At 35.1% G+C, this 13270-nt stretch overlaps 1 protein-coding gene across 3 annotated transcripts in view; it reads right to left on the reverse strand.

Moving 5' to 3' along the window:
- Positions 1-13270, reverse strand: part of CERT1 (ceramide transporter 1) — a 128092-nt gene that overhangs the window by 15428 nt on the left and 99394 nt on the right. For 2 of the 3 annotated variants that reach the window (XM_030846004.2, XM_060295900.1), the window contains 3 exons: positions 11625-11717; positions 11041-11118; positions 4649-4744 (listed from right to left, as the gene is read on the reverse strand). In XM_030846004.2, the coding sequence (XP_030701864.2) occupies positions 4649-4744; positions 11041-11118; positions 11625-11717 (267 nt within the window). The remainder of the gene's footprint in view (positions 1-4648; positions 4745-11040; positions 11119-11624; positions 11718-13270) is intronic. The other variant, XM_030845998.2, reaches the window with a different exon arrangement.

Consider the following 13270-nt stretch of genomic DNA (forward strand, 5'->3'; position numbering starts at 1 on the left):
ACTATAAAACTCTTAGAGGAAAACATAGGCAGAACACTCTCTGACATAAATCATAGCAAGATCCTTTCTGACCCACCTTCTAGAGACATGGAATAAAAACAAAAATAAACAAATGTGATCTTATGAAACTTAAAAGCTTTTGCACAGCAAAGGAAACCATAAAGAAGACGAAAAGACAACCCTCACAATGGGAGAAAATATTTGCAAATGAAGCAACTGACAAAGGATTAATCTCCAAAATTTACAAGCAGCTCATGCAACTCAATATCAAAAAAACAAACAACACAATCCAAAAATGGGCAGAACTAAATAGACATTTCTCCAAAGAAGATATACAGATTGCCAACAAACACATGAAAGAATGCTCAACATCACTAATCATTAGAGAAATTCAAATCAATACCACAATGAGGTATCACCTCACACCAGTCAGAATGGCCATCATCAAAAAAATCTACAAAGAATAAATTCTGGAGAGGGTGTGGAGGGAAGGAAACCCACTTACACTGCTGGTGGGAATGTAAATTGATACAGCCACTATGGAGAACAGTATGGAGGTTCCTTAAAAAACTAAAGACAGAACTACCATATGACCCAGCAATCCCACTACTGGGTATATACCCCGAGAAAACCATAATTCAGAGTCATGTACCACAATGTTCATTGCAGCTCTATTTACAATAGCCAGGACATGGAAGCAACCTAATTGTTCACTGACAGATGAATGGATAAAGAAGATGTGGCACATATACATATAATGGAATATTACTCAGCCATAAAAAGAAACGAAATTGAGTTATTTGTAGTGAGGTGGATGGACCTAGAGTCTGTCATACAGAGTGAAGTAAGTCAGAAAGAGAAAGACAAATACCATATGTTAACACATACATATGGAATCTAAAAAAAAAAAAAAAAAAAAAGGTTCTGAAGAACCTAGGGGCAGAACAGGAATAAAGACGCAGACACAGAGAATGGACTTGAGGACACGGGGAGGGGGAAGGGTAAGCTGCGACGAAGTGAGAGAGTGTCATGGACTTATAAATACTACCAAATGTAAAATAGATAGCTAGTGGGAAGCAGCCACATAGCACAGGGAGATCAGCTTGGTCCTTTGTGACCGCCTAGAGGGGTGGAATAGGGAGGGTGGGAGGGAGATGCAAGAGGGAGGACATATGGGCATATATGTATATGTATAGCTGCTTCACTTTGTTATAAAGCAGAAACTAACACACCATTGTAAAGCAATTATACTTCAATAAAGATGTTAAAAAAACAATCAAAAAAACCCAAACATGTTAAAAAAAAAAAATCCAACCCCAAAACTACAAACTTGAAGTCATGTTTTATCATTTAGCAGCTTTTTAGAATTTTATGTATGAAAATATACTTATGGAACATAAATATTCTGCCAAAAAGTTTAAAATTTCAAATTATTACCACATAAAAATATTTAAAACTACAAATCCAAGGTAAACACCAACTATGAAACATATGCATATATGATGAATGACTAAATTACTGTGAGTCGTTGAAGGAGTAAGTATATCAATTTAAATTAGGCATTATTTACTGAACATTCTCAAAGACCATTCAACATGGCTAAGAAGGCCAAATAAAGCTAGTTGGAACATAATCTCCTTAGGGACAATGACTTAAGGCAGCTCTGATCAATGTTGTATCCCCACCATCTAAAACAGTATCTGAAACACAGTAGGCACTCAATTATTTGTTGAACCAATGATGGAAAGCTAAAATCGCTTAAAAATCAATGATATCTTGCTTTTAAATACTGAGGCTGCAAACCTAAAAGGTCTATCTTGCTTTAAATACTGAGACTGTACACATAAACTGCTGAACAAAATTAATTACTTCAAAATTATAGAGGGTTTGCTACTTTAGACAGCTCTGTAGTAAGTTCTTTCGAAAAATGAATAAACATGCTATCACAGGGAAAACCAGCTCTCAATTTATGGAGTGCCTATGGTGCCAAACACTGTGAGGCATTTCACATTATTTTTCTTTTACAATCTCTCTCCCCAAAGTACCTTTCCTTACATACTTATTCATGCTATTGGGACTGATATTTTCCCAGTCATGGAAACTGGGAACTCTAGACTTTTGATTCCTTCCCTCACATTTCATGTAGTTATTAAGCTCATTACTAATCTTCTATAAGACATCCATAGTAGATGGATATAGAAAAGTAGACTTTTCTACTATTGGATACTTTTTTTTAAAATTTTTATTTTATTTATTTTATTTTTGGCTGCGTTGGGTCTTTGTTGCTGTGTGCGGGCTTTCTCTAGCTGCAGCGAACGGGGCTACTCTTTTTTGCAGTGCGTGGGCTTCTCATTGTTGTGGCTTCTCTTGTTGTGGAGTGTGGGCTCAGCAGTGGTGGTGCATGGGCTTAGTTGCTCTGGGGCATGTGGGATCTTCCTGGACCAGAGCTCGAACATGTGTCTCCTGCATTGGCAGGCGGATTCTTAAACACTGTGCCACCAGGGAAGCCCTGGATACTTTTTTTAGGTAAGCTTTCATGACCTCATACCTGACTCTCTGAAGTGGTTTTCTTGGTCTCTAGTTTCATCCCTATCAGCCTAGTCCTCCAAAAATGTTACTTTGTGTACAATGGCTAGCCTACTGCTACAGAAAACAGAAAATTCTGTTTAGTAGGTTATTTTATACTCCCCATAATCCAGTCCCAATTTCTCTCTCTCTAAAGTTGTAGGAGAACTTTTTCTCTACCACTCATTCCATGTGGAAGACCATCATCTAGAGTATCCTGGTTTCTCTTCACCCTTTCACTTCCTCCTCCTTGGGGGGAAATGGGGACATCTGAATGGTCAGCACAGAAGGAAGACTAGGAAGGCCTGGCTCAACCCCTCCACCTGTGGACAGGATGTATGCTGGTCTGCTTTTGGGGCTTGCTCTTGTGGGGGAAGGCCTGGGACTATCCAGCTATGTCAGAAATATTATGTTTAGGGGACTTCCCTGGTGGTCCAGTGGTTAAGAATCCACCTTCCAATGCAGGGGACATGGGTTCGATCCCTGGTGGGGAACTAAGATCCCACATGCCGTGCACTGTAACTACTGAGCCCCCAAGCTTCAACCAGAGAGCCCACGTGCCGCAACTATAGAGCCCATGTGCTCTGGAGCCCGTGTGCCACAACTAGAGAGAAGCCTGCGCACCGCAATGAAAGATCCCACATGCTGCAACAAAGATCCCATATGCTGCAACTAAGACCCGACACAGACAAAAATAAATAAATAAAATAAGTTTTTAGAAGTACTATGTTTAATTCTGGGGTAACATGTTAGCAAGACCTCATGGCAGCTGGTCTTCATGCTCTCCAATCAGCTTATTAGAATTATAACTAACATTTTGGTATCTCATTTGCCTATCTCCTCTATCTTATTTCTTAATTTCTTCCATATTCAGGAGGAGAGGAAATCCCAACATCTAATATTGTATCTCATTTGCTAGAATAATTCTGGTCAAAAGTCTATACAAAACTCCTGAATACAAAATTTGCTTTGAAGTTTTAGCTCATGTTATATTTCTTTTCTAAAATGCCCTCACCTCACCTTTGTCATAACCTTGTTTCCATTTCTAGACATAGTTCAAATGCTCCTCAGTGTAAAACAATCTGTCTCAAATCAGAGATCTCTTTCTTTTCCAATTTTTCTCCACTATTCACCTGTACTTTTCACTCACTGTTATCCAACGGAGCTAATTTTTTTTTTTTTTTTTTTTTTGCGGTATGCGGCCTCTCACTGTTGTGGCCTCTCCCATTGCGGAGCACAGGCTCAGACACGCAGGCTCAGCGGCCATGGCTCACAGGCCCAGCTGCTCCACGGCATGTGGGATCTTCCCGGACCAGGGCACGAACCCGTGTCCCCTACATCGGCAGGCGGACTCATCTTCCCAGACCAGGGCACAAACCCGTGTCCCCTGCATCGGCAGGCGGACTCTCAACCACTACGCCACCAGGGAAGCCCTAAGTAATCTTTTAAATGTCAATGCCCTCTTTCTCCAACCAAAGTTTCAGCTTGCAGGGAGTCTTATTAAACATCTCTTTATTGTTAGCATAGCACCTTGGGCATGAAGTAATCCAAAGTTCAATGCTGCTGCTGCTGCTTTTCAACCCAGCTCTCAATCTCTTGTTCCTTGCGCTTACTGTCTTCTGTGTTTAGGGATGTGAGCAAGATTAGCTAACCAATGTCCAAATATCAAAAAAAGATGCAGTGAGAGAAAGACCAAGAAGTGAGGTACAGACCAAAGAGGGAAAAAAGTGACACCTGGGCACAACATTTAGTATATTAAAAGAGAGAAATATCCGAAGAGAGAGACATCAGCTAATTATGACCTGTTCATACTGAAACCCCCAAACTATTTTCTCCATGGCCTAGGTAAAACAGAATGATCTGTGCACAGATTTATATTATGATCATAAAGAAATTATGTAAAAGCTAAACCAGGGAAGCAAAAGGACATTTTATTTCTCAATATTTAGTGCTTCTTTGATCACATGTAATAATTTATTTAAAAGAAAATTTTAAATGCTATCTTACTTATATCAGTAGTAATAATTAGTATGATTGCAACAGGGCTGCAATTAGCAACCTACAACAATACACTGGGAATTACCTTCATTTCTCCTTCTTCTACAACCAACTGCCAATTGGCATCTCCACCTACATCCTGTAATGAGTAAGTCATGTGGTTCTGCACCATCTCTTCAACCTTAAAAAGAAAAATAGAGCCATAAGAATCCTCCTCCAATTAATAGCTATGTCATAATCTCTAAAACAGAATGGTATTCAGTTTACTTCAGTTCAGAAATGATGTTCTTAGAAAGCTAAGCAACCAAATGCACAAAGGTTAGTAGGTTTTATATAGTGTTGAAGAGTTTTAGTCCACATTCCAGATATCATATCCAGGTTAATGACAGGAAGGAGAAATGCGGGGAAGGAAGGTGCTTCACTCTAATAACATATTGGCCTAATGTGCATCAAGTGACCAAAAAAATAATTATTCCTTCATCATAAAATGCATCCTTACAGAGATAATGTCTTAAAGCATAAAATTATGGAACATTAAGGGTAAAAGGGGCACAAAGAGATGACCTAGTCCAATGTTCCTATATTTAAGACTATATAGAGATATTAGGAAGCTCGTTATTTGTCAAGACTTCTCTACAAAAAGGTAAGAAGATTTTTGTTATTTCACTGATAAGCTCCTCTTTTATCATGAATATAAGCCAACTTAAAAAATAACCAACCCCTCTACATATTTGATTCCAATTTCATTGGTCTAAACTCTTTTAGGGACAATGCTAATAATCATACACACAAAGATTTGCAAATTATCACCTTTTATTAATAGTTCATTCTTTCTAAATTTCTAACTAAATTTCTTACTAAATTTCTTTTACTAAATTTAAATTGCAACCTCTGCTTTTAACTATCAAATTACCCCTACCCATCTTTTATAAGCAAATAAGGTCAAACAGTTCACACTCCCAGAATCCTCAATCAGATTTATTGGTAAGATTTCATTTAAGTGTTCTTTGGAAACCTTCCTATTATGAAACATATTTTTAAACAGAACTGAAGTGACAGAAAGATCATCTCTGAAGGAACTGCCACCTTTACCATCTACGCATAGACACTTAGTTTCTAAGTTCTATTTTCTGAACTTTTACTCATAATTTTGTTTACCTAGTAATATTATTAAGAGAAGGCAGAAAAGAGTTAAAAAATATGCATATTATATACTTCAATTTTAAGATTTATTCCTAAGTTTAATTACTTATTTTACATAAAGTCTATTGCATTTGTCAGGGAAACGTAAGAACCAGGTTTACATGTGTTTTGAAATAAATACATGAATACTTTGGGGGCAGAGATCTTAAAATTATTCACCCTGGGGATATAATTTTTCTACATAAAAGGATGTTATCAATATGTTATTGTGATGTGTAAACCAAGTTTTCTGGATTTCAGAATGCAATTTTGGTTACTGAAAGTAGTTATGGCTTTAAGTATCTCTTTAATTGGCAATGATCACCAGAAAAGTTTTTGATAAAAATGATTATGAGGAAATTCTACAATCTAGTTTTGTACTAAATAAACATTACATAATATATTATTTCTTTACTCATAACCTTTAATGTGAATGGTGCTGGGTTACAGACTTGAAAGAAATTTTAAAACATGACTACTAGTACCTCTATAATTTTATAAAGCCTTAATTAGAAAACATAACTTCAGAGGCTGACTGGAAAAAACCTTTGTGCCTCTAAAATTTTGAAATCTGCTTTGAGAGGGTAAGGATGACTAATGTAGGACTCCAAGTTACAAATAATACATACAAAACATATTTTATTACCAAAAGACGAAGAACAAAGAAAGTCCCAGTTAGTATGCATAAATAAAGCCTCAACAGTAGCACTGGCTTGATTCATTTGTCTGTGTCACATCATGATTGGGAAAAGTTTTTTTATGATTTTTAGATCCCAAGATCTTAAAAAATCTTCAGATCTGAATACGTATGTACTTTCAGGTACGACACTGGGAGTTAAGAACACCCATATTTATTATGAGATTAGAGGCAGAAAGAAATGTTTCCCCCAAATAGGCCCTATTTTAAATGGATTACTTGTGAAAGAAGAATGTTAAGGATTTTATTCTGCTAAAAAACAAAGAGAGTTCTGTGTAAAAAAACTTTAGTGCCATTTAGCTCTTTTGTTGAAAAATATTGCAGGTAATTGTGTTTCTGTTTAGGAGATTATTCCTAAATTAGTTATTTCAAATGTTTGAAAAACGAGGTGTTTTTGATTTATGCTTCATTGCAAATAGAAACCAGATTCCACAAATACAAATTGATAGAAGGTAACTTAAGTTTGAAACAATGTACAGTAAATGCATTCAACATTGTCTTTCTAGATAGATGAAAGAATAGTTACCACTGCATCTATGGAAAAGTTTTCAGTCTTTTGTCCTCATTTATTTCCTTAAGAGGGCTTGAAAAAGTCCAACAGAGAAACAAACAAGATGTATTCAGTACTGTGCTCCTAGGAAATTAATGAAACTATCGAAGTACCCAATTACTGTACTAACCATGTCTGCAAAGCCTTCATCAAGGAATCTTTATCCATTATGGTATATTCCCCGAGGTAATAACATTAAGGTTAAAAAGAAAGATGATACTGGTAAAATTTCACTATTACGAATTTTATGTTAAAATATGCAGTAGCCAATGTTTCTATAGGGGCAATGACGTGGGCACATGTGACCACACTCACATTTCAGATATAAATCTAAAGATGCTCCATTTACTGTTTTCAGTTACGACTCTACATCAAAAATAAGTGGGAAACTAGGGACCATTAATTGGATGACAAGAATAAACATATGCCAAATTTTCTACCTTATCAGGTTCAAAATTTGATTACTAGAAAATGTTACTAGAAACATCTATCACTTAAAAAAACAAGGCTTAAAAAAAAAAGGCTGAATTTTACACTAAGCATAATTTCAGGAATCATGCCCTTGATTTTTTTGCACCTTACATACAGCATCTTCATACCAAATGAACTATGAAAAAACTGAAGACAAAACAGATTTGAAATAGAGGTGATGGCACTCCAATTCTTACCTTTTCTTTCACTTCACATTTGAATCACTCAGTATGCCATTTTAGGAGGCTAGATCTAATTGGATCTTTCTAATATTATTAATATAGAAACTTTAATAGAAAATTGTCCTTTGATGGTACAACAAAATTGTATTGAGCAAAAGTCTCAGAAGGGCTCAAACAGCTTGGATCTCTTTTTCTTACCCATATGAAAGGAATACAACTATGCTTATTGTTACAGAGTCATAAAGGGATCTGTTGGATACAATAATTTATTAACAACAAATTAACAGTGTACTGTTAACCCAAAAGAAAAATGGTCAAGGACATGAATAGCCAATTCACTGAAAAATGCAATTAGCCGAGAAGAAAAATAACACTTTTATTCTATCAGATTGGCAAATATTAACTGAATAATAATATTCAGTGTCAGTATAGCAAAAGAAAACTGACCTGGGAGTGTAGCTGGTTCAACTTTTCTAATGAACAGTTTGGCAATAAGAATAAAAAACTTGGGTGTGTGCATGGCCTTTGTCCTAAAAATTCTACTTCTATAAATATATTCTAAGGAAAAAATTGGATAAGTGTACAAAGATGTACATACAAGGATGCTGTATATACAAGGATGCCCATGTAGCACTATTTATTAAATAACAGAGACTAACTGAAAATAAACGAAATGTTCAATATTAGGTGAGTAGGTAAATCTAGTATTCATATCCATACAACAGACAAGGAGATCTAGACCTATATTTACTGATGGGAACATGGGCCTAATTATATTTGTGCTTTAAAAAAACAAAACAGCTAGTTACAAAACAGTATATATAGAATTACCCACTTTGGTAGAAAAAAACAAATACTAAGGTGTGTGTAATCAATATGTGACTGATTTTATTTAATTTACATATATGTGGAAAAAGGATATGCATAAGAATATTAATAGTGATCTAGTAATTTTATTTACTCTACTTTCTAGTTCAGCTAAATTAGCATTCTATTACTTATACTGATACAATAAAAAAGGGAGGGGTAAAATAAATAATTACCACAACAATGATGTTACTATGCACAAAAGTGGGAAAAAGCTTTACGCAGAATTGTTTTTGTAATGGTGATGTTCATCATATATTAACCCAAGATGTACTACCCACCCTTTGATTTTCTTTTTTTCTTTCCCCCAACTAAGGATGCTTTTTATTTCCCTCTGATTTTTGAGGTGACATCTTTAGGTGGTAACTGTTATAGAAATAAATGTGGTCAAGAAGATCCATTTATAAATCTAAGTCCTTCCTAATTTCTATACACTTTCATCGAGAGCTACTTCATTTCCAACATCTGTCCATCAGACAGATACAGATTCACGTATTGCTACTAATTTCCTAGTAGAGTCACATATTTTATTTGAAGTTATTTTCAGGGAATCTCTCAGTTCTACATTTAAGTATCTTACTCAAGCAGGACTATGACCATTATTTCAACAAGAACAAAACAGTCATGAGCCAAGACTTACAAGTAGATAGCAAAGCCAAATTAATCAATAGTTAACTGCCAGAGCCCAAGTCTGCTAATGACAACAAATACTTTAGCAAGGAAAATAAATACTTGAAGACCTCAATGCTGTTTTCCTTCATTTCCTCTTCTGGAATATAAAACAGTAGAATAATCAAAAGTTTAAAAAAAGAATCGGATCAATAACAAACATCATACATTAGAAAAAAAATACTAGAAAGATTTTTCTCAACTTATACACAAAAGTTACACAAAAAATTAGGTAAAGAAGCTACAATTTGACAGTCTTATAAAAATGTGGACACCTGCTTCTCAGTGATAGTTCACCTGTATTCAAAGGCTTTCAGCTGTTTTATATATCTCTATAGCTAAGGACCAGGTCTGGGTTCTGAAGCCCTAATTCTTAGGCACCTATCAGCGGCTCAAATTCTTTTCTTGCTCTCATTACATTTTAAAAAATTTATACCCTATATATTTCTATATTTTAAGGGAAAATGGTGACCAGTACTGATGTCTTTTAGTTAGTCTGTTAATTTATTATTTTAATGCAAGGTGGAGCTTAATTAAGAATAAACCAAAGTCTCCCAGTATAATCTAGTTTGGTCAATGATTTAGTGAGTATGTCACTATTTTAAAAGCATACATAAATGAATGAGCAATAGGTAAGAAATATTGTAATAAATCTGGCTAAGGGTAATTTCTGATGAGGAACTGATGCATCTCTTTCCCAAAAATGTTCAAGGAAAAAAAAAGCTACAAAAGTCAGAAAAAAATTTAAGTCTTAAACTTAATTTTCTTATTTATTACATAGTTGAAAACTAATGTAAATTTTATTTGTATGCCTGTTTTAAACTGACTTAAAAATTTTTTATTGGAACACTCTGATAGAGAAAAAATAATGTAGATAAGTTTGATTAGCTCAAAGAAATAATATTATAATGATAAAAGCTCACTTACTGAGCACTTACTACATGCTAGGTTCTAGCTCTATCACATTCCTAGCTAGATGACAGAAGCAAAGCACAGAGGAGTTAGAAAAGTTGTCAAACATCATGCAGGAAACCGGATTTAAACTTGGTCATTTTGACTACAGAGCTCAGGTTCTTAACATACTATGACATATTGCAATCCAATAAAATGCAAACACCATAAAAATACAAAGTTGAATGGCAAATATGTGAAGATTAAAAAAAATTTTTTAACCTAATGCTGATGCTAAAAAATATTCCTCCATTGATACTTTGATTTTATTATGAGGGCAGAGACTGCAAGCATCCAGCTTCCTGTCCTAAATTCCTAACCCGTGCTGATACTAAATAATTTAAAATCAATTTCCATAGATTTATCATATGGACTGGAATACTCATTTCCAGGGATAATTTGCCAAAGCAAAACGCAACCTGTTCAATGAAGCTTAGTATAATGGTAATGAGACAAATTTTATTTAAAAAATTATTTCCCTGTTGAAAATATTATGAAATATTTTAAATTAGGTTAGAAGTAAGGCTTGAAACCTGCTTTAATGCTATAACATATCCTATAGACCATGTCCACAAAAGTTGCTGAATCCTGTCTGAAGAAACAGATATCACAGGATAGTTAAAAACCAGGTACCTTCTATTCGTTTCAATTCAATTTGAAATCTTTCAGGAGTATCTCCTATATGGCGAAATTCCAAGCTATTCACAATAGAGGATACAAAGGGCACATGCAAGCCTGACAGAGGAACTATTTAGCAGATAAGGAAGGCTTTCTTTAATGCTTGATGTTCCTATTTAAAATTCAAAACCAAAACAAGTGGCCTAACCAAAAGATTTCTAGGAACTGGGAAAGCAGGCTGAAATATAGCACAGAAAGTCTCAAGTCCACTCTATACATTCATACAGTACCTGGGAGCTGAATCTGTGAACATCGTCAGAGGCACTGACTAGATCAATGGAAGACATGGAGGAAGAGCGACTATAGGGCTACCAGAGACAGACAAAGAAAAAACCAAGTAATCAGAACAAAGGCACAACAGAGCATTCAGTACCAACTTCCAAACACAAGATAAAGAAAGAGAGAACAAAGCACTATATGAAACAAGCTCAGCAGCAAGTGCTGACTTCATGCACCTATTATGTGTTATGCTCCAGAACCGAATGCAGTGCTTCCAATAATACAAAATAATACCACTTAACCCCAAAGGAAAAAGAGATCTAATATCACTGGCTATGCTTCTGGTTAACTATTTTGGACAAGCTACTCCCTATTCCCCCACCCTTCTTTCCCCCTTAAATAAAAAAGAAAGAACATTATGTTCAGAAGATTTCTAGCAGTTCTGGAGGATGTATATGGAAGAAAACATGTAATACCAAAAAATCTCATTACTTAAATTCAAGAAAAGGAAAAAGACTTTATATAACAGGATAGTTTCGTCAACAGTGAAGAAAAATATAGCATATACTTTTAGTGAACTGTGACATTAGCTTACCTTTTGGACAAATCTATGAGTCCCCACAGAAGAAAAGGCATCTCCAGATGGCATTGAAGTAGGCCAATGTAACCTGACCTTTTCACTCTGTGACTAAGAAAACATATAATGTTAAATGGGAAGGTTTCGAAGTGTATTTTGTAGCTTAAGAATGGATAATATAACATTTAATTACTGAATACTTTAGTTCTTATAAATATTTGAATTATGAAGTTACTCTAAAGATACAAAGATACAAGCCTTGCCAAATCTTGACACTTCATGTATCCCAATTTTCTTCTTTTGGATTCCGTAGACACTACCAAGGATTAGTTCTTTTATTTTTGCTCCCAGTCAGGATTTCCAATACCAGCATAGCACCATTTACCATGAATCAACCTTAACACTGCTACCAAAATAATTTTCTTATCCTAACTCTGGCCAAATTATTCCAATCATTCCACATCATCAGGGCCTTGGAGGGTTGTATTATTTGAACCAATAATCATTGTTTGCTTCAGTTATGTTCAAAAGAACATATCATGTATATCTTTGTCTCCTTTCCATGAAGGTATTCTGCCTTCATCCCATCACCTCACTCTTGTTAAGCTGCCACTTAACCTCTTGCCTCCTTCTCAGCTTGCCTAGTTTCTTCTCACTTGTTCAATAAATATTTACTAAATATACTGTACCAGAAACTATGCTGTATTGTGTGTGTGATTATCTTTGTCATATCAACGTGCCTGGCTCTCAGGCAAAGAAAATCATGGTCTGTTTAATGACTTGTTTTTATCTACTAGAGTGTCAGGAATAGACTGATATTAAATGAGTTGATCGCCCTGTGAATATTTCTTTTTTCTAAAGCATACAGAAGTTTTTATTGATTCTCTTCAACTCCAGCTCAACCACCATATTGATACTCAGTGGAGGAGCATTTTAGAGCCAGAAGGGATGATCTGAATCATCTTGTCCAACTCCTTGTTTCAGATTAGAAAACCAAGGCCCAGAGGATTTAAGTGATATGTTTAGAGCTACACAGTTACTGGCAAAACTAAGACTAACTTGTCTTGACCTCACAGTTTGCTATTCTTCACGAAATAACACATCTTAGATTAAAACAAAAGTGAAAACACAGTGAAGGGGGGAAAAAAAAAACACCCAAAACACCCTAAAAAACCAAATACAATGATGCTATTTCAGATACTTTTGGCATCCAAAATTAGACCTTATTTAGGAACTGAAAGTTCTATTGAGTGCTGTGTAGCATCTTTTGGGTATAAAAAATGAGCAGTAAGCTTTTATAAATTAATGTGACAAACTTTTCATCACTGATAAAAAACAGGGGAAAAATAAGCATGAAAAGCAAACAGCCACTATTGCAGATGACTTACCCTCGGATAGATAGATCAGTAAATGGGCATAATAGCCATGACTGCCCTAGCAATCAGAGGGAATAAACAAGCCAATTCTTCTATGCAAGTTAATTTGTAGTATAAAACTGATACACATATGATTTATTTGCAAGATGCTTAAAGTCTTGAGAAGAATAACTAAAATTCATCTTTAAGTACCATCTAGTGGTAATATATGGTAACTGCATTGTTGCAGAACTAAAGGTAAAGGCTCAAATTAATCTTGACACTAGAGTTAAAGGATTTTAGAAATGC

The sequence above is a fragment of the Globicephala melas genome, chromosome 3, assembly GCF_963455315.2.
Source record: "Globicephala melas chromosome 3, mGloMel1.2, whole genome shotgun sequence".
Lineage (NCBI taxonomy): Eukaryota > Metazoa > Chordata > Mammalia > Artiodactyla > Delphinidae > Globicephala > Globicephala melas.